General features: G+C 37.9%; 1 protein-coding gene across 1 annotated transcript; it reads left to right on the top strand.

Moving 5' to 3' along the window:
* The first annotated feature begins 5855 nt into the window (after nt 1-5855).
* On the top strand, nt 5856-22721 carry nfx1 (nuclear transcription factor, X-box binding 1). The gene is made up of 23 exons (XM_059327360.1): nt 5856-6115; nt 7970-8839; nt 9533-9694; nt 10014-10091; nt 10264-10369; nt 11276-11347; nt 11474-11613; nt 12398-12497; nt 12589-12806; nt 13179-13276; nt 13367-13397; nt 13487-13569; nt 14913-15021; nt 15234-15353; nt 16167-16246; nt 16338-16568; nt 17090-17163; nt 17247-17348; nt 19522-19659; nt 19792-19858; nt 20959-21107; nt 21528-21632; nt 22311-22721. The coding sequence occupies exons 1-23, from the start codon at nt 6097-6099 to the stop codon at nt 22384-22386; spliced, it is 3228 nt and encodes a 1075-aa protein (XP_059183343.1). The 5' UTR covers nt 5856-6096; the 3' UTR covers nt 22387-22721.
* The last annotated feature ends 215 nt before the right edge of the window (nt 22722-22936 follow it).

Here is a 22936-nt window from a genome sequence, read left to right as displayed (position 1 = left end):
TTGACATAAAAGGAACAAAAACTGTTTCAGACAAATTGATACCAGTGAAATTGACATTTTATATCTAAAGGGAACCAACTGAGCGAGTCTAACATTGTGTAATGATGTGTACAAAAAACTGTGTGTACTATAAATCTCAGAGTGTAATAGAGGCATTCTGGTAGACAACATCAGTATAGTACATCATTATTGTAATTATATATCTATACAATCTTAGAGACTGTTATTCTGAAACCCAAGGATCATGACTTTCTTCTTACTAGTTTAAGTTGTTCAGGTTGTTTGTCTCGTTATATATATCTTATAAAATCCTAAAGCCTGGCAACACCTCATCTTCACTAATTTTAAAATATTCACTTTTTAAAACAGTTATTCTACTAAAGTGTAGTACCATGCAAAAGTATGATGTATGTTCTAATAACTTCCTTTAGACCCCAATTAGTTTATTACTACCTATTATCAACGAGAGAAGCCCCTCTGTTCCCTGTTGTACTAATCCAAACAGGGAGCGCCACCTTGTGGCTGTTCTTAAATATTATTTTCTCCTCTTACCGGTTTGAAAAGGTTTTATGGGGAAAGGATTAAAAATTAATAATTACACCTGTCAACTTGGCCTTCATGTTCATGTTCAAAACTATATTTTTTTAAACCACAATGTTGTCATATGGGGTATCTGTAGGGGAAAGTGTTTTGTTTATTTCTTTTGAGCACACATTAAATAAAATACAAAATCTTGCAGAGTATGCGTACAAATAGTGTTATAGAATAGAACATGAATGAAATCAAAATAAATGATTTATATATATATATATATATATATATATATATATATATTTCATTTTAAACAACGTAGAATATTCAAATTATTCTAACACAAGTTTTGTATAATAATGCAAAAACTATCCCTTTAATCCTCATACAGTGTCTGAAGGAGGACTCTTAACTGATATGTATAAGTTAGAAGAGGCAGGTAGCAATGGTGTAAAGTAACTATGTACATTTACTCAAGTACTGGACTTAAAGTACAATTTTGAGGTACTTTTATGTACATTTTATGTAACTTTATACTTCTACTCCACTACATTTTGAGGCAAATATTGTACTTTTTACTCCTCTACATTTAGCTGACAGCTTTAATTACTTTTCAGGTCAAGATTTAAAATGAAAAACATGATACATTTAAAGTGATTACCCATTTTTATAAATTAAACCACTTAAAAGTTTATTAGGTAGTTAAAATGAGCGGAGTGGAGTCATTTCACAGTGTGGTATTAGTACTTTTTACTGAAGTAAATGATCTGAATACTTCTTCCACCAATGTTCTTTTTACTTCTTTTAAAAATGTAATTTATTTTATTGTATTTCACTTTTTCCCCCTGCGCTTCTGCGCATGCGCGGCCCTGGTGCGCTACTGCGCATGTGCGGCTCTGGTGCGCTACTGCGCATGTGCGGCCTTGGTGCGCTACTGCGCATGTGCGGCCCTGGTGCGCCACTGCGCATGTGCGGCCTTGGTGCGCCACTGCGCATGTGCGGCCCTGGTGCGCCACTGCGCATGTGCGGCTCTGGTGCGCCACTGCGCATGTGCGGCCCTGGTGCGCCACTGCGCATGTGCGGCCCTGGTGCGCCACTGCGCATGTGCGGCCTTGGTGCGCTACTGCGCATGTGCGGCCCCGATGCGCTACTGCGCATGCGTGGCTTTCGCACATGCGCAGTAGTGAACCGGGGCCGCGCATGCGCAGAAGTGCACTGGAGCGGCGCATGCGCAGAAGCGAAGAAAAAAATAATTTAAAAAAGAATTTAAAATAATAAAATAAAAAAAATGAAAAATAATTTTAAAAATTTTAAAAATAATTTTAATTCTTTTTAAAAAAATAAAAAATTAAAAAATTAAACAAAAAATAAAAACAATAAAAAAATAAAATAAAAAACATACAAAAATAAAAATGAAATTCATTATCATTATCATGTTTTCTTTATCTTTTTATCTATGTTATTTATTTTATTTGTACCCAGAGGTAGATTTTGTTTGCAGTATAGAGTCCTCATACACACACCAAAGAGGCACATATCACACATCATTCAACTGAAGACAGTGGGAGTTAAGAAATGGCAAGTTAAATAAAATTAAAAAATAAATAAATTAAAAAATTATTAAAAGTTCTTACAGGTCCAGACTATACTTAGATATTGATGTGAACTAAAATACGAATAGCAAAAAAAAAAAAAGAAGACAGAAAAATAAACAAAATAAAACAGCAAAATAAAATGAAACTTGTTTAAAAAAAAAAAATTTGCTCTTCTTCTTCTTCTTTTCTTCTTTAACATATAGCACTCCTGTAGCAATGACAGTTAGCTCTTAAAGTTATGTACTTACTTGATTCCTGTGGTCTATGTCTAGTACCATCAGGTTGAATGCACTTATTGTAAGTCGCTTTGGACAAAAGCGTCTGCTAAATGACATGTAATGTAATGTTTAGGCTGTAAAAACGTTGATAAAGGTTAAAATGTACATATAGAAATAGTAAATACATACATAAAAGCAACAATAAATAAACACCTGTGCAAAGCACAGCAGGGACAAAACTGTTTTTGTGTCTGTTTGTTCTACACCTAGGGATTGTAAACCTACGCCCAGAGGGGAGGAGCTGAAACTCTGTGTGCAATGGATGGGAACTGTCATTTAAAATTGAACCAGTAATGCGCTGTAATTGTTTTGTGTACAAGGTCTCCACGTTGAGCTGTGGCTCACCAATCAGTCTGCTAGACCACTTTACTATTTGGTTGACTGAGTTTTTATTTTTCAATAAGAGGCTGCCGTCGGGGTGTGTGCGTTACAGGGGCCAGTCTACACCACCCCTATGAATTTCATTGCCTTAAGTGTTATAGTGTGGTCACGGTAGCAAATATGAAATTAGACTGCCACCACAGTGCCACCTTGGCCCGATCAATAAAACCTTAAAGGGTTATCCTCAGGAGGACATTGACAATAATTGTACCAAGTGTTAGAAAAATTGCATGAGGAAACCCTGAAAATTGAATAATCTGATTCCAACAACAAAAAATCCTCACCAATTATTTCTGCGCAGTCGTTGATGGGGAATGATGAGCAGGATACGTCCAAGTTCTCAGTTTAACAAAAGTTTATTATAATACGTCAAGAAATGTGAAGTTACAGAGCTCTAGGTTCACTTTTTAACTGTCCCTGATACACACAGACTGGTTACAGGTCATGAAGTCTGAACCAGGTCTCTTCCCCTGGAAAAAAAAACCCAGTTCCAAAACTAACAATGTTTATTATATAATGAAGGTAGATTTCTTCCAGGAAGTGCTGCCTTCTTCATCCGCTGATTCTCCAGTCTTAATCAATACAGGGACACGTCAAGCCACTGGGCAACAATCTTGCTGCCTGGAACAAGGCCGTGCCCTGACCTGCTAGCAAACGTGTTATGACAAACATTTTAAAGTCTAAAAAATATAAAACAGATGATAATATTATTTGTGATTATAGAATCTTAATCAGTTTAAGCAAATGGAATATATGTAATTAAAGTAATCACAGTTTCTAAATCAACATTAACACACAAACATAATCATTGTATCAAAATCATATCGCCTGATTAATATAAATGCATAGATAGATATTATCAAGGTTTAGTGAATTACGCATGCATAGTGACCTTTGATGACCGTGGAGACAAACAACAAATACAAAAAGAGAGACACAGTAATCATATATATATATATGGGTGGTTGACGTGAACTCAAATTCAAAGTGAAAAAAATAATAATTCAAAAATATATGTCAAATGATATATAATTATATTCCCTTATATGTGAATAATTCAAAACTGAATGTGTCCATTTCTAATTCTTTACATATTATTCACTTTTTGGTGTGGTAGTCCTAAAATGTGTCCACCGGTGCAACACAATAAAGAATGTCATTATTTAATTCAGAGAATGTTGGACAGATAAGATTGATAAGCCAAAGGCATATTAGTTTGTCCCAATTATATTTCCACATCAAACATACCCCCAAAAAATTCAGAATTATGTTATTTATATACTATAAGATGTACACATAGAGACTTCACCCAAATGCCTGGGTTACGTTCATTATAATTGGTATAAAACCCAAGGAATCTTCATTTCATCCTTATAGCTGCATAGTGATGATAACATTATTGTACTATCCCACACTTTTTACATACATTTTTCATTAAAATACCTTTTCCACTCACAATTCAATTTGTTGCACCACAGGACATTCCGTTGCACCATTGGACAACAGAGTACTAGTATGCCCATGTCGTGTACAAAGTCAAATTAATTATCAAACATTGTCAAATTTACTTTCTGCGTCTCTCTCTCAGGAAGTTCTCTTTCCTCTCAGGATCTTCATTCAGCCTCTCCCTAAACTTCCTAGACCTTTCCTTGGTGGTCATCTCAGCCTCTCACTTTCAACATGGAAATCAAACTAGCTTTAACAAAACAGGGAAGGAGATGTTATGTTTGACTAGGATGTCCCCTAGGGGTAAAATATATAATAGGAAGAGGATGGGACCTAGTATAGAGCCCTGAGGGACCCCACAGGTGAGGGGGGCAACAGAGGAGAAGAAATCCCCAAGCAGGACAGAGAAGCTCCCGTCAGCCAGGTAGGACGGGCCATCCAAATGCGGCCGTCCATTAACCTCCATTCATTTTTTAGACTAGGATTATATCTCTTTTGCATATTAAAACTAATTTTTCAATAAAACTTGTAATACAAAAAATGTTTGTTTACATGTTTGCTTTCACTATGTTAATTTTCATTATGATAGGAGTAAAGGAAAAAAATAAGTGAAACTGACTTCATGTTGTACTATAGGACAGTGCGTTTCACCAGTGGACATTTTCGAAATCAATGCTAGTTTGCGGACTAGCTATATGAGAGACATTCTTCATCCTGAGTAACAGTGTTAAGGTTTACATTATTTTCAATTATCAATCAATGTAAATTGATAAAAATATTCAAATCAATACTTAAACTGCGTTGTACCAAAGGACTACCTTAAGACGACCAGTTCCAACACTGCACGGAAATAGTAATATTATGAAAATATTTGAGACAGAACTGATCTTGTGTGCAGTCCACCTGCTCCAGAGATGTCTTCTGTCCTTCCTGATTCTGGAAGGACCCCTCTCAGTAATGGGGTGGTCACATTAATGCCTGTTTTATATCTACATTATGGCCTTGCTCCAGGAGGACACCAGTTTTGCGGACAAAATGTAATGTGTCATAATAACTCTACATAGGGACCTTAACACTTATATCCTCTAGATTCATTAAGTAAACACTCGTATGACATGCATTCAAGTATTTTAATGTATTTAGATTAATTTTTCATTAAATTACAGTTGTTTTAAGATAAGTAATGCTACCTAGTACAGTTGCACCGGTGGACAAATGTCATGTTCAAAACAGAATATTTGCATAGTTGAAGAACGATACTCATTGTTTGCAGATGGATTAGATGTAGAAGAATGAACTGCATATTAAAACATTAATTTTAATGAAATATTATCAAATTTGAGTAATATTTGTCACTGGGAACACAAAAATTGAGCGTCACGTCAACCACCCATATATAAAATCACAATAGGCATATAAAAAGAGAAGCAATGACTTCAAAGGGATATTAATCAAAACAATAGGAAACGAGATATTTCTGAATGAAAAAACAATTTAAAATCATTCCTAAAGAAAATAAAACAGGGCTAAACTTTGGGAATAGTATTTTCTCGTGGGTTAAAATATTTAAGTTATATCTCATTTTTATTTTGAAAATACTCTCCGGAAGTTCCACTTTTGATTCCCGTTAGGTTATCATCCTAGCTTGTGTTAGCTTTAAGCTAGTGTTGATAAAGTGAGTTGAAGGTAGGAGATTGTTGCTGCTATTTTAGTGAGATCGTCTCATTTTTACAGCCAGAGCACAGGTGAAAAGGTGACTATTGTCGCCAGGTACCTGGATACGCCTGTCATCTCTCGGCAAGCAGCCCGTTGTCCTTAAAACTTGTGGCGTGGGAGAAGAAACAACCAGAGTTCAACCAAACTGAATGGCTGAGGGCTCCTCAGGTAACTGAAATATTGACCAAATAATAAACCCATACAGTAAAAAAGAACTCTCAAAAATGAACGAGTTGCACTGTAACACCCTGCCGCCTACTTAAACTTGCTTTCTAACGTTTTACACAATCTTTATGTGGTAAGTTATCTAGTTTTGTAGCATTGCTAACGGGAGCTAACATTAACTTTTAGCTAACGTTAGCGAGCTAACCGAGCAGATTAATGATACACGTTTGATTTCCTTACGGCTGCTAACGTTAGCCTTTCATCTCAGCGACGTGATAACATATGCCAGTGGACTTTGAAAGCCAACATTACACCCGAGGTTAGAAACAGGAGCTAATAAACATGTGACACAGCCTGTCAGCTCGGAGTATCAAATGTGTGTGGTTGTCATTGCTAGCCAGCTAGCTAACTAGTCACGTAGTAGCTACAGTATAACCTCTCGCTACAAAATCTAAAATTATGGCTAAAATTCTCGACCGCGATACAGGTGAGCCTGTCACCATAATTGTCCCAGAAATAATTTCGATAAACGATATTAAACTTTGTCACCCTCTGAACCCCCTTTTTTCCAATATCGTCACCCTGTTAAAATAATCGCCCAAGTCATTTTTTCAAGTTTTGCAGGAAACACAAAAAACTTCACCAAAACTGTAACATATGACATATATTGATAATTTCACTCAAAAAGGATGTAACAAAGGATGGCTATTGGCATAGTAATAACACTGTGTGTAAAGTATGTAACTTAAGAGAAATAAATGACTTAGGCAACATGACATGACATCATGTATCATGAGCAATAATGTTACTTCAAAGTGTCATTAATGTTCATGACACATCCCATGTCATGTTTATGACACGCTGATGTCACTCTTATGTAGAGACCTTCAAAATAAAGTGTGACCATATCTTGCTTAAGTCACAAAGGCATGTTCAAAAATTGCCTAAGTCACATTTTATTTTGACTTAGGCATAATAAATCCGCTTAAGTCACACACTTGACATAGGCCATTATCTTAAAGGGGTAAAATGATCTGATCAACTGAGGATGTAGATGATTTTACCATAGGTGGCCAGCGTCATGTGGAGATGATTTAGGCAAAAAAAAATAATTTTGACAAAAAAACTACTTAGGTGATTATTTTAACAGTGTGACGATATTCATTACACTTATGGGAACGCGAAAAATGTTGTTTTCAATTTTATTCCCTCCAAAAGGTTGATCACAGAAATTAATTTGGCTTTTTTTTCTGAGTAATATTTTATTACATTTTCCAACATAGACAGAACCAACAACACACTGTGGCCGCACAAAAGAAAACAAATATCAAACTACTTATTTTGTAATACAGACAATACAATGAAAATGCTGAATTTTTTTTTTTTTTACAATAATCTCAACTTTTTTTCGAAAGGAAATTTAATAATAATTATATGTTAATTAATGTCCTTTGTCTTAATTTATTTATTTTTATAATGTTTGGCATTTTTTGGCTGTCACCCTGATAAACAGTGATCCAAACAGATAATCTCATCATAATACGCCAAACCAATTATCTACTAATATATCGTATAATAATAAAAGTACACCCTTTTAAGAGCAATGCACTTTTAATCCTTATGGATAAATATATTAAGAAATTTGAATTTGAATATTAGAAAATATTAAACTAAGTAAGTAAAATAAGGAATATGAATAGTATGGGCTTACTGACAGAAAAATGCTGAATCAATCCATATCGTACCGTTGATAAACTATATATATATATAGTATATATATATATATAATATATATATATATGTATGTATAAATGTCATGAAAATTGCTGAGTTGTTGTGTCACTTTTTCTGTTGCAGACCCACCCGACCTCAATCCAGATGGGCCGTCGCATCAAAAACCGTATCAGCATAAATCAAGAAGAGGACGGCCCAGATACAACAATGACAGGAACCTGAACAGTTATGACCCCTCTCAACAATATGGACACTTTCATCAGGGCTCTAAACCCCCAGTTAGCCATGATAATTCAAATTATGCATTTCATCAGCACCCCTACCAAGGAGAGGATGGAGCCAGAAGGCGAGGCAGAGGTAGAGGGAGGAGAGAAGGCAATAGAGGTGTAAATGGGAATTTTGATGGCTTCAGCTCCAGTTGGCAAAGACCTGGAGGTGACCTTGGCCCATATGGTGGTAACAACAGAGGTGGAGGAGGCTTTCACTCTGGTGCGCATCCCATGGATGGACCTGATGGACCCAGCTGGCGAAGAGAAGATGCAGGCAGGAATTTTGAACAAATCAATGAAGATCTCGACGCCAGGGCTAAAAAATCCAGGAAGTTTAGCCAGGAGCAGAGGAGGGGACAACAAAATGAGAAGAGTACACGCTCAAGGGAGAACAATGCTATAGTAGAGGGTCAGAGATTAAATGACACCAAGGGAGAAAACCCCGCTTCAGACACCAGAGAACGAAATCAGAGAACCAGGACCGGTCCGATTAAACCACCCAAACCACCAGCTCAAGAGGAAACGGGCTCAGAGGGGGGGGCTGGTGTCCAAGGTGATACCGGACATGGCAGAGCATCGCACGATCCTGCCGGTAAAGCTGGACGGGGCTCAGTACGACACACTCCCCTTCAGCACAGAGGGGGGAGAAGAACACATCATCAGAACCACAGGCCGGGCCAGAGGAACTGGGACAAGATGCCGGAGAGCAAAGAGACACAGACAGGTAAGACTGTAACTCCCTGTAAACACTTGTATATAGAAAACAAGGAGGCAGTGATAGTTTTATTTTTTATGTTTGAAAAGAACCGACTACTTGCATCTCAATGAATTAGAATATCATAGAAAAGTTTATTTATGTCAATAATTCAATTCAAAAAGTGGGAAATAACACATTATATAGATCCATGACACACAGAATGAAACATTTCATGTCTTAATTTATTTAATTTCTTCTAATTATAATGAGTATGGCTTACATTTGATGAAGACCTAAAATTCAGTGTCTCCAAAAGAAAATTATATTACAAAAGACCAATTTTAAAAAGTATGTTTAATATGGAAATGTTGGCCTCTGAATAGCATGTGCATCTATATGCACTCTATACTTGGTTGGGGCTATTTGACCTGAACTACTGGAAATGGACTTTTCCATCATATTCTAATGTATTGAGATGCACCTGTAGTCTATTCTGTTCGTAAGTGAAACATGTCGCTTCAACGTTGTACAGTTTAGATGTTTTGTGCATCATCATTCTATGCTCAATACAATTCAATTTAGCAGAATAGTTTTGATAACATTCTGTGGGTTTGATCGTCATCATTCTCTAACGAAGCTGCCTGAGGGTTCTTGTGGGTGAAGAAGTTAATTGTCTGAATCACGCTGATCTCTTGAACCTCTGATCTCTTCTGTCTGCAGGGTGTCTGATCGAGCAGCTGTCTGAGGAAAAGTACGAGTGCATGGTTTGCTGCGATGTGGTCCGGTGCATGGCCCCGGTGTGGAGCTGCCAGAGCTGCTTCCACGTCTTCCACCTGAACTGCATCAAGAAGTGGGCTCGATCCCCGGCCTCTCAGGCAGACGGTACGACCTTTAATCAACATCTAGATGCAGCACTGAGTCACACTCCAATCAGTTTGGTGTCTCTGTGAGGCTACAAAACAACAGGCCCTCAGCATAATACACTGTAATGCATAATACTGTTGTGTTGATGGACAATACCTAGTCGCTGCGGCCCCATTAACAGGAAGAAAAAAAGCTCTCAGCCTTTGAAGTTCCTGCTGCATCGACAGTATATTGTGTTGCATTGCAGTTTGAGGCCAGTGGGAATATCTGCTGTTCTCTTTATGGAAGGTTTATATTAAAAAAAATGTATTTATACTAAAACAAAGCTGCTTTTCAGAATCAGCTGAAGGTTGGCGCTGTCCAGCCTGCCAGAATGTTGCACTGAAACAACCGACCTCCTACACCTGCTTCTGTGGTGAGTGTGGAGACTTTATTCATGCAATTAAATTCACATTATAAGCAGTCATCTATTAACTGACAGGTAATTAAATTTAATGTATAATTCTCCCCTATTTTTAGTCTTATAACCGATTAAGGCTGTCACCAAGGTAATCATTCTTTTTGTTCCACATTTTACTGACTGGCAGGTAAAGTGACAAACCCAGAGTGGCAGCGCAGTGAGATTCCCCACAGCTGTGGTGACATGTGTGGGAAGAAAAGGAGCGGAGTGGACTGCAACCACCCCTGTAACATGTGAGCCACGAAAATCACAGAAAAACAGTGTTTTAACTGTGTCTTTCTTTTGTGATTTTGAAATATTTTGAAGGAAACAATGTGTTGGGCCTGGATGTAACACTGTGAGGGACTGTAACATTGAATCTGTAAAGTATGAAGCAATTGATTAGTCAATTCATTGATAAACCAACTATTTTGATTATTTGAATCAACTTTTAAGCAAAAAAGGCCAAACATTTACTGGTTTCATGTTTCATACATTGAAAGTTTCATAATGAACTGAGTAGTATTTGGATTTGTGGACTGTTGGTCAGGTCTCTCTTGAGAATGAGACCCCATGTCTCAATGAGATTACCTGTATAAATAAAGGTTAAATCAAAAAATAAATAAATTAACAATATAAAAAATAAAATAAAAACTTTAAAGATGTCATCTTGGGATCTGGCAAATTACACAGGGCATGTTTCTCTGTTACTGTTACTATTTCTGACATTTATTGATCGATAAATCAGCAAATTTGGCAGATCAATTGGCAATTAAAGTATTTGTTAGTTGCAGCCTTAAATACAATGTAGTATATATTTTGCATGTATTTTTTAGTAGCATTACACTGTCTCTAATGAGGTGGGGTGCAATATTTTGGAGGCTCTATTTGCAGAATTGGAATATAATCATAATTGTGTTTTCATAATTGTTTTTAATCACCTGAAACTCAAAATCGTTGCATTTTTATTAGCTTAGAATGAACTCTACACATAGAGAGTGAGTCCTCTCTCTCTCAGCTCTGTCTCTAGAGAGGACATTCAGCATTTTCATGTGACCACTGCAGTTCTCCGACACTTTGAAACAGAGGGATGTGGGGAGGGATAATTACGTGGTTCAGAAAAGTATTTGAGTTAATCAGTATGTTCTGTTCTTCTTCAGCTTATGTCACCCTGGACCTTGTCCACAGTGTCCTGCCTATATAACAAAATCCTGCATCTGTGGGAAGACCAGGTACATTTGAATCGTGTTTGCATCACCCTATCTGTGTATCTTTATGTAGTTATAATTTACTCAAAGAGGTTGCTTTCTTAATCTGTGGTGTTGCGCCGTGAATTTGATAGAACTTTATCTTTGCAGTCAACCGGTGCGCTGTGGCCAGGGTACAGTGCTCCAGTGTGACAAGGTGTGCAGTTCCTTTCTCAACTGTGCTAAACACACCTGCACCCAGGTGTGCCACAGCGGGGCATGCCAACCCTGCCAGCTGCAGGTTCAGCAGGGTGAGTCTTAGACCCTGTTTCCATTTAGCAGTCACATGTGGTCTGAGTGATCCGAACACAAGTGGACAGCTCTAAATACAGGTGAAAAAACTGTCAGGATGCATTGAGATCGGATGTCAAAAACCACTTTCAGAGGTGGTTCAGGCCACATGTGTCCACATTCAGATAGTAGTGAGAATGGGTATGTAACTCTAGGTCCACATTAGGGACCGCCTACGCAACTGCTGCCCCCTGCCCGAGCGGAAGTAGGTAGTCATTCGCACGACAATGGCGTCATAAAAGCGCACAGTTGCAGGTAAACAAACAACAGAAGACCAAAAACACCAAAGATGGACATTTGTGGATGGAGTATAGTGGAAACCCGCTGCCTGATCTCAATTTGGGCCGACGAATGGTTGATTTCTTCTTCTACTACTACTACGGTACTACTTCTTCTCCTTTTATTTCCGGCCCACTGCCCCCCGCCGGTTAAAAACAGCCACGCGTTTGGTTTTTCGCAAGCGGAAATGTATGTGTTAATTTACATACAGAGCAGGGAGGTGGAATTGGATCACAAGTAGTCACTGAAGACGCATGTGTAGACGCATGCTGCTGCCAGGTGAGAACACACAGACTGAGATCTGTCCACTTGTGTCCGGATCACTCAGACCACATGTTACTGCTAAATGGAAGCAGGGTCTTACAGTCTGATGGATAAAAATTGTCCTGGAGTCGTCTTTGGATCGTGACAACTTGGTGTTATCATCAACTGGTTATCATTTTCTCCTGTTTTTGTTTTCTTTAGTATGCTACTGTGGCGTTACTACTCGTGACGTCCCGTGTGGCACAGATCAACACGGATTTGATGGTTGGGGACATTTCTCCTGTCAGAAATTATGTGGAAAGTAGGTCTGACCTCGCAACATTAACGATCCTCTGTTAGTATTACTTCAGACACTTCTCACCACTCTCTGACACTCACTCTTCTCCATTAAGGATGCTAAACTGTGAAGCTCACCAGTGCCAGCAGGTGTGCCACCGCGGCCCATGCCAGCCGTGCCCACGCTCCCCGAGCCTGGTGAAGACGTGTCCCTGCAGTCAGACGCCACTGACCAAACTCCTGGAGCTGGGCTACTCTGAAAGACGAAGCTGCTCCGATGCCATCCCCTCCTGTGGAAAGACGTGCAACAAACCCCTGGTCTGTGGCTCTAGCGGTAAGGAAAGGGACAAAGCGTGTATCACTAGATTCTAAGTATTTCTCACAGCAATTTCATACAACATTAAGAGTGGGACGTGTGTGTTTTGTGGATTTCAGTAAGCAAAGCTGAGAAGATTATATCCATCCAAAGAGTTAATGAAAGGCAGCCAAGATTCAAAGAGAAACCATCAAACGTCTTAATCCGTCCACATTTAAAGACCTCGTTAGGCCTTGGGTTTTAAATTTGCTTTTATATTCTGAGGTTGTTCTTTGTCCTCCAACATTTTCCATCTTGAGTCAATGTTTCTCATTTTGTGTGTTCAGACAGGATGTGCATCATGTTGAGCTTGCAGGCATTGTTCTTACATTTTGTCTCATGTTATTTTAGACACCATCCATCTGTGTGAGAAGCTGTGCCACGAGGACAGCTGCGGGCCCTGCTCCCTGACCTCCACGATCAGATGCAGATGTGGCTCCAAGACTAAGGTACCGCAGGCAGAAACAACACCAGCAGACAATCATTTGTCACACTTTATTAATGACACCAAAGAGTTCAAATGAATGTTTGCTTTTCAGGAGGTTCCATGTGTAGTGATTCAAAAAGAAGGTGAGATTTAAACAAATTCAGATCAAATTCAACAAACCACCACCTTCCTATGTTAACTGGTAATTCACTTCTGACTCTTTCTTTTGCAGAAGAGCTCGTCTTCACTTGTGAGAAGCGATGCAACAAGAAACGCTCCTGCGGCAGGCACAAGTGCGGCGAGCTGTGTTGTGTGGTGAGTATTCAGTGACTCTGTGTCACTGTTGTGTAGTTTATACTTTCCAAACCAAAGACTGTAGATGAAGATGGACGACACTTCTCATTAGTGAAACCTGCCAACTCGATTATAACGTTAACGATCAATTAATCGCTGCATGCATACATGGGCAAAATAAAAGATGTATATACAGTACTATGTGTAGCAGACGGCTTTCTGCTCTCACACTCTGCGTTGTGTTGTGTAGTAATAAGTGAGACGTGGTTGAGTATCTGTGGGGTTTATTCTTCATAGGAAAAATTAAGTTAGATTTCACAGTAATCCTGCATATTTAAATGTTTTTTGTGTTTAAATAAGTTTTGGATAAAGCTAGTTTTCAAATTAATACTCTTGTATTTCTGTGTGTTTTTTAATTGTTATTGTAACTTTCAGTTTGCAAACTGTAGCTTTGTCCAACTTCATTCTCAACTCATTTGCTTATTGACGTATGGCCGAAGAACCGAACGATCAGCCGTGTTTCAGTTCAGTGAGTTGCAATTAAAAAATACACCGATCAATTAAGAATTCACGTGATCTACCAAATTCTTAACGAACATTAATCGATCATCGATTAAGTATTCCCATCCCTACTTCTCACTGTAAAGAAAAAAAATAATCAAACCGCAATATCCTGGATATGCGCGCTGCCATTGTGTGTTGGTGATGTCATTTGGAGCCAGAGTTTGTGTCACATACTGTCACACTCCCTGATGATAGAAACCATCTTTGGGGAATATATATCTCATGTGTAGCCAGCCACCAGAAGTTGATCGAGATGTTTTGGCTTCAGTTTTGGGGAGTCAGGCCAGCCCTCTTTGTATACAGTCTATGGTTCAAAGAATACGAAGTAGGATCAAACAAACTGATGTTAAAAGTGGCAGAAGAGCTGCTGTTCTACATTTTGACTTGAGATACTCCGTTTAGTGATATAAAAAGGTTCTATACTACAAGAAAGACCAAGCAAACATGGTGCTTGGTGCTTTATTTTCCCATGAGCACTGAATGAAAGTGAATCTGACAAATCTGTATAAATACTACTTCAGTAAAACTGCACAATGACACAAAGTTGAATGCCATTCAGCAGCTTGTCAACTTAAATAGAAGCCTTGCAGTCATCATTTTTATGTAAGTTTTCCAGCAACTGAGACTCAAAGAGGCTAAAGGCATATCTGAAGGTGGCACAAGAATGAGAAAAAGAAGAAGCAGAGCAAGAGTTGTTACGTATTGAATTCAGGGTCTTACAATCAATCAAAAAGACAGTAAAAGGTAGACAACGGCAGACAATAGGACGTGGTGTCACTGGTTTCTCTCTGTCCGTCCAGAATGTGGAGCACAAGTGCCCCCTGATCTGCGGCTACAAGCTCAACTGTGGCCTCCACCGCTGCCAGGAGCCTTGTCATCGTGGAAACTGTGAGCCCTGCTGGCAGTCCAGTGAGTCCTAAAGGCGTTTTCTGTGGTCCGACAGCACTGTATTTACTCATGAGCCAACTCAGAAGTACCACATAGTTATTCTGCCATTCCAAAAAAAAAAAAAGAAGACTAATTTGAGGTTTTTCCTCATCTGTGTCATGTTTTGTCCTTTGTGGTGTTATGTCTGGTGTTAATGTGCCATGATGTGGTGTCCTGATTCCTTCTGTTTGTAGGTTTTGATGAGCTGGCGTGTCACTGTGGGCTCACTGTCCTGTACCCGCCCATCCCCTGTGGCACAAAGCCACCAGAGTGCAAAAGCATGTGTACAAGAAGACACGAGTGCGACCACCCAGGTGAGATAAAACAGCACACACTGCAGGTATAAACTGTAATAATAATATTATAGAGCGCTTTTTAAGCTTAAGCAACAAGGGCTTTCTCGATTAAAATATTTACAGATTTACAGTATGACAAACAAAAATTGAGAACATGATGTCAAGGGTTTAAACAAAGTCTGTTTCAAGGTTGGGAATCTACTTGAATTCAATTAAACTGATTTTCAACACAACACATTTCACACAACATGGCTTTTAGGGGACTGGTGCCTTTGTAATGATGACAGATTTGATAATCTAGAAATGTTTTGTTTAGGTACCTTGAAAGTGCTTGAAAAGTGCTTGATTTTTACTCTTAAAAAGGGGCACAGACCTTGTATATCATGCAGCCCTGAGCCCATACACAGACAAATGGAGGTATAAGTGTAAAAATATACCACAACCACAGATGTAAACAAATAAGATGCAAAATATAAGAGATGATATCATAATAGGCAGATACAATGCCAATAAAAGAACAACTCTTAACTCTTAAATTTAAAACATTAAAATGCAAACTATATGGAAGTGCATATAAAGATGCTGACAAGATGACACTAAATCAAAATTTTTAATATGTAACGACAATAAAGGTAAAATAAAAAACACCATTAAAAAAAATTATATGAAGAGGAAATATGAATTGATGGACACATTAAACATTGTAAAGTATAGGTCATCTTGTAAAAAAGAGTTATAAGGAGGTACTAAAAAGCTGCAGTGGAGTCTGAAGGGAGGGCTGTAACCGAAGTTCACAGAAAATGAGAATCCTAACATTTATCTCTCATTTAGTGTTTCACAACTGCCACAGTGAGGAAAAGTGTCCACCTTGCACATACCTCACTCAGAAATGGTGCATGGGAAAGCACGAGGTAACCTGATCATTTGCATAACTACTTTTCAGTTTTACGTTTTTATTCCTGTAATTAAAGTGACTTTTTTTTTTTCTTCGTTGGCCCACAGCAACGCAGCAACATCCCGTGTCATCTGCAGGACATTTCTTGCGGCCTGACATGTAATAAAACACTGCCCTGCGAAATGCACCGCTGCAGACGGATCTGCCACCGGAGCGAGTGTGTGGCAGACGGCAGCTGCCAGCAGCCCTGCACACTGCCGCGTCCAGACTGCGGCCACCCGTGCTCCGCTCCCTGTCATAAAGGCAGCAGCTGCCCACGCACAACCTGCACTGCCAAGGTACAACACGCTGCCACTGAGAACAGCTGGACTTCCAGTAGCTAAAATATGGGTTACAAAGTTTGTGCAGATGGTGGTTGTTACATCGAGGTTGGATTCATGGGGAGTTAAGGCCCATTTTCCCATCATCGAAAGTTTCTCCTCAGTTTAAAATGTTATTACCCTGATGAAAAATGACTTTGTCAATAAATTTAGTTTTATGAATGTGTCAAATCCCCTAATTATTGAAGGTTATGTTCAGCTGTCCGGCTGTGTATCCTTTCTGTTCCTTTCAGCCACACACGGGCTCCCAGCAGTTGATGAAATCCACTGTAACGGCGTGTAACTGTCATAAATGGTTAACTTGGATGAAATAATAACATTTCAGTGGCAGTCCTCCAAACTCAAGAGCTCACCAAACAATGAGGCCTTTCATAGCTGCAGGAATTCCTCACATGAGCAGCATCAAACTTTCAAAAAAAACAACATGCTTGTCTGCTTAGAAAAGCCTTCTGGAGTCTAATTCTTCAATATTTTCACAGGTTGCTCTACAGTGCGATTGCGGTAGAAGAAAGGAAATGGTGCCCTGCACAGAGGCAGCCACTTCATATCAGAGGTCAGTTTAGTCGTTTCCCTATTCAGCTGTTTGAGTTTTAAATATAAAGTGGTTGACATGTCCCTAAATCCTCTGAACTGCAGGTATGCAGCCATCGCAATGGCCAGTAAGCTGTCTGACATGCAGCTCGGCGACTCCATGGACATCGGCCCGTTCCTCACTAAGAAGGAGCTCAAACAGACCAGGTGGGGTAATCAATGGAGACATTAAATGATCAAAGGGTTTATTGTTTAGTTGTTCTGTCACAATAACACATTTTTTAGGATGATATATTTTCCCAGAAACTATCACGATAAACGATATTATTGTTGTATCAATGTCATTTTAGTCTTATAACTATATTAGAGCATTATAAGTACATCCTTTTCCACAGAAATGAATTTCTAAATCTCGAGGATATTAAACATTAAATTGAAATGTGGAAAAGAAATATTAAAATATCCTAGATAAAAAATATTTAAATAAATAAACTACAACCAAAACAGATAAAATAGCAAACAGCTGGAATGGCTGCTTGGGAAATATAGTTTTTTTCGTCAATTCATACTGCCTGTCAAACATTCGCAACATTACTTTAAACACAACACAACAAAAAGTCACGCATTTAAATGACAATATATTGTGTCCATTTTTATATATCGAATGATAAGTCCATCCATCCATCCATTCGCCTCCGCTGTAATTATCGTGACAGGCCTCCTCACAGAACACAGGAGTTGCTGGTCTACTGCTGCCTCGATTGGGTAGTTAGTTTTTGTTATTGTGTGACTTTGGTGAATCAGAACCAGCCCTTAAAAACACCAAAGTCGCACAATAACAGAAACAAAGTAATCAATCAAAGCAGCAGTAGACCAGCAACTCCGCTGTTCTGCAAGGTAAAATTGCTGTTTTTGTCAAAAGAGCCTAGTTTGCATTTTTAGGCAGCTATATTACATTTTGCTGTAGCATCAACTGTAGGTAATACACTGACTATAGACAAGTACCTTATACAATCCTCTAGCAAAAAAAATCCAAACTTCCCCTTTAAGACATGGGGCCAAATCTGTAAAGTGTTTGCTGAAAGTGACGCACAGAAAATGATTGAGGACATGAGTCATGAGAGGCGGTTCTCTGCAGTGGTGCAGTTTCTCATAATCAATAATGAAACATTATTTAAATCTTCTTCTGCATAGAAATGGATTTCCTGTTCCCCATGAGTGATTGCTTTTTTGTTTTTGCATTAATATTTAAATCAATCAATCAAAGTAATGCATTTAATGGCCTTTCAGTCTCTCTGTTTCATAAGAATGTTTTTAGTTCAGCAAGCTGAAATAAATGAGGAGCGAACAAGCAGCCAATTTGAAGATTTGATTTATTTATTGTTATTTAAAGTCAGCTAAAAATAAATAAATCAAAAATGGTTGGAAAGACACAATATACCTTCCTCCCATCTTTCTGCTCCAACAGAGCCTCATCCCTATTACAGGTGCATCTCAATACATTAGAATATCACAGAAAAGTCCATTTCCAGTAGTTCACGTCAAATAGCACCAACCAAGTATTGAGTCATATAGACGGACATACTTTTCAGAGGCCAACATTTCCATATTAAACATATTTTTTAATATTGGTCTTTTGTAGTATTCAAAATTTTTGAGACACTGAATTCTAGGTCTCCATTAAATTTAAGCCATAATCATTATAATTAAGACATGAAATGTTTCATTCTGTGTGAAATGGATCTATATAGTGTTATTTCCACTTTTTGAATTGAATTACTGACATAAATAAAAATTTCCTATGATATTCTAATTTATTGACATGCACCTGTATAGTATTAACTATATTTAGTAGTCAAACAGAATTCCATAAATAATTGCAAAAATTGTAAGTGACACGCAAAACATAAAAGGAGAAAACAGGAATAAATAAATAAAAATAATACATGAGCAGTAATAAAAAAACAAAATAAAAAATAAGAGTAAAAAAGTAAACTATATATAATATGGGGCCAGTAGTACAAAGCTATAATACAGTATTAGTGGCTTCCATTTTTTCTATGTAGGGTAAAAATGGTTACCATGTAGCACAACATTTCCGTGCACTTGTTTCTTGTAGAATAGCAAATGTTTTCTAATGTCAAATTAAGTGTAGGCTCTCTATCCACAACTTAAAGGTTGGAGTAAATTCTTCCTTTCACTTAAGCAAGGCATTTATTAGTTATTTATATAGCACATTTCAGCAACAAGCAGCCAAAAGTTATCTGGCTGCAGCTATCGTATATTTCAGCCTGCTGACTAAGATGTATGTCTTGTGGAGTTACTCCAAATACTGCAGTCGCCTGCATGTTTGTTTAAATGATCTGGTTTGTTTTCTCAGGCTTGAATGTGATCAAGAGTGCGCTACTTTGGAGAGAAACAGGCGTTTGGCGGAGGCGTTGCAGATCGACTCATCCTCTGACCCCTTTAACGCCCGCTCTACTTCTGTGTACAGCGACAGCCTCAAAGACGATGCCAGGTCTGTCCTTTCCCTTTCTGTCTCCTTTACCTCATTTATTACTGGACCTTTTATTCATTTCTCAAGTTAATCTTGTCAATTGAGTTTCTTTTTATGGGTAAAAAATATAGATGTTCTGTTTCTTTTCTCCAGAAAAGACCTGAAATTTGTCACAGAGGTGGAAGAGGAGATCAAGAATCTTGTTGAGCTTGCTAATAAGGTAAGAGGAAACAAGGAATCCCTTGTGCCACTATGGTAATTACAGTTTGGGTGACCTCTTGTGCTCCCTCTTGTGGCTCATGCTGACCACCATCAAATCATCTTCCTCAGTATCCATACATTACAAAAGATGTGTCAAATTGTAAATAAAGCTACACCAACCCGATAAGACTACCCACCTTTTTCTGACTAAAACAAATGAGCACTTTATGAACATTAATAATAATAAAATAATATAAACAAATAAAATAAAATAAAGATGAGAGAAAGCAATAGAAATGAGTAAATTGATTTAAAAAAAAATAACATGTACAGTTAACAAATAAAAATAAATAATAGTAAAGAATAAAAGAAGATTAACAATACCATACTCATTCTAAAAAGAAAGGTACAATAGTTAATGTTTCCTAAAACAACAATAAATAAATACTTAAAATAAAGATGAAAGATGAAAAAAATATTTAAAAAAGACAGAAAGCAATATAAATAAGTAAATACATTTGTTAAAATAACAGGTACGATTAAAAAATACAAATAAATAGTAAAAAATAAAAGAAGATTAACAATACCATACTCATTCTAAAAGGAAAGTACAATAGTTAATGTTTCCTAAAACAACAAAAAAAACACAACAGAAGAAAGAAAACTCACATTCTGGCTCCCAATCAGAGAAAATGTATGGACACACATTCATGTACATAACCCAACAGGAGAAATAATGTAATAGAATATTAAACAGGCCAAATGCATTTCAGAGTACAATAACATGGTTAAAAATGAGTAAATTGGTAATCTGGAAGAATGGGGAACTGTTATTTATCTACTACATTTTAAAGATTCTGAGTTGCACATGTTTTTTTTTATTCTCATGTTGTGTTAATGATCACCTGACCCCTCTGTTATGTGTTGCATCTAGTGGTCGTGCCCTCCCCAGTTTATTTGAGAACAGATTTGCAGTTGCAGTTGGATGCAGTTGAAATAAAGAAATACCATCTTCACTCATTCCCAACTTGTAAATGGTGGCGGGAAGCAGACCAGTGAGGCTTCTGAAATGCTGTAGGGTGTAAATCTCTAATGGACACAAGTTACTGTTGTCTTCAGGGAAAGAAACAGCCAAAGAGGAGCCACTGTTTCCCTCCGATGAACAGTCAACACCGGAAGATCATCCATGAGCTGGCCGAGGTCTACGCTGTGGAGAGCGTGAGCTACGACAGCGAGCCCAAACGAAACGTGGTAATCACAGCCACAAAGTAAGACTTTATTCAAAACGGTATCTTACATGTACAGTTGCATCTCAATACATTAGAATATCATAGAAATGTCAATTTCCTGTCGTTCACGTCAAATAGCCCCAACCAAGTATTGAGTGCATATAGATGGACATACTTTTCAGAGGCCAACATTTCCATATTAAACATACTTTTTTAAATTGGTCTTTTGTCATATTCAAATTTTTTGAGACACTCATTATAATTAGAAGAAATTAAATAAATGAAGACATGAAATGTTTCATTCTGTGTGTAATGGATCAATACAATGTGTTTTTTCCACTTTGTGAATTGAATTACTGACATAAATAAACTTTTTATGATATTCTAATTCATTGAGATGCACCTGTAGTCTGGATGCCTCTGTGTCAAATGAATGTTGAATTTGTGTATTTTCCGCAGAGGGAAGTCGACGTGTCCAAACTCAACCCTGACATCACTGATAGAGCGAGAGACGGCGGCGAGGGCCCCCCCTCCCATCGCTCATATCAAGCAGCACAGCAGCAAGTGAGTCTTCCTCTGTGGTTAGAGAGGCGGTTCTGTAACTAGAGGGCCACAAACCAGATCTTGTGAAGTTTCCTCCTTAACCCTTTTTTTTATTTATCATTTTGCCTGTGTTAATGCACATAACATAGATTTTGGCAAGGGTATGAGGGTCATTTAAAAAAAATCTTTTTTATTTTAGAACTTCAAACTCGGCTCCTATAATAAGGCTATAATAAACTGTGTCAACAACTCACAATCTACCCTATTTTGATCTCACAGCCATTACAGTACAGTATAAAATCTTCCAATCTATTATATCAGTCTCTCAATCTAGAGCCCTGGCATCAAAATCATGCTATTTACTTGGTTTCCACTCCAGTTATTACTTTTGTACTCAGTAGCACTGCAGTGTTAAAAATACAATGTTGTTGCTAATCATTGACATATCTCCGACTGTGAAAAAAAATTAAATGTTTGTGTATTTTTCTCATTCAAAAACAACAGTGGTATTATGGATCATGGAGTCATTTAAGTGGCTTAAAAATAAGTAAATAGACATTTTCTGATGTGCTTCGAGGACTTTTATTTTACCTGAATCATGCAGCTGTTTCTCCTCATACCCATATATCTTATATGTAAAAATAGTTTTCAGTATTTCTTGGCTGCATATGACTAATTTTCCTCCCATTCTCCTCTCAGGGCTGTCAGCGGAGGCACCTGGTCGAAGATGGTTAAGGAAGAGCCTGCGATAGATTACTTTGATGTCCAGGACTAAAATGGGCCCAAAATTTAAAAAAAATACAACAACAAAAAAAAGGAAACCTCAGGATCTACTCATAAACATCCATCTACATCTGCCAAAAAGTCTGAATATTTTAAGTTTCATTTGTGTTCATTAAAGATCAATAAGAATCACAATTATATCAAGTTTGGTTTGGGAACCTGGAGGAGGAATTGGATGAGTGCTGAGTCGTGTTCCCCTTGAATTTAGATATTGAATTGAGCCTTGCACGCATTATTTTGAAAAGCTACTGAGTGTTTTCTTTGCCTCCTTTGTATGCAACCAGTCCCTCATTGAAGCCAACTTAATAAAAAGTGAATTCTTCCTCATTCAAAGGAACCTTTTGTCGAGTTTGAATTGAATGCATCCTGTTCACTTCTCATAAAAAATATCTCAACAGTAGATGCTTCTTCAGATTGAGTTGGAGATTCTCAATCGGTGCCACTGCCAGAAAGTGTTTTCAGCCATTGGATATCTTTTGTTCTCTGCTGGTGTTGAGCCAAAAGGCTCCAGTTGTAAACCTCTGCTGATTGAGTTTGTGGGT

Source organism: Centropristis striata, chromosome 23 (genome assembly GCF_030273125.1).
Source record: "Centropristis striata isolate RG_2023a ecotype Rhode Island chromosome 23, C.striata_1.0, whole genome shotgun sequence".
NCBI classification, from domain to species: Eukaryota; Metazoa; Chordata; class Actinopteri; order Perciformes; family Serranidae; genus Centropristis; species Centropristis striata.
This window is presented reverse-complemented; position numbering and strand designations above follow the sequence as displayed.

Excerpts from the sequence above, each read along its gene's own strand:
- nfx1 (XM_059327360.1), top strand. Across the intron at positions 8,840-9,532 it reads GAGCAAAGAGACACAGACAG|GGTGTCTGATCGAGCAGCTG; the intron begins GTAAGACTGTAA and ends TTCTGTCTGCAG. Across the intron at positions 17,164-17,246 it reads GCAGCCACTTCATATCAGAG|GTATGCAGCCATCGCAATGG; the intron begins GTCAGTTTAGTC and ends TCTGAACTGCAG.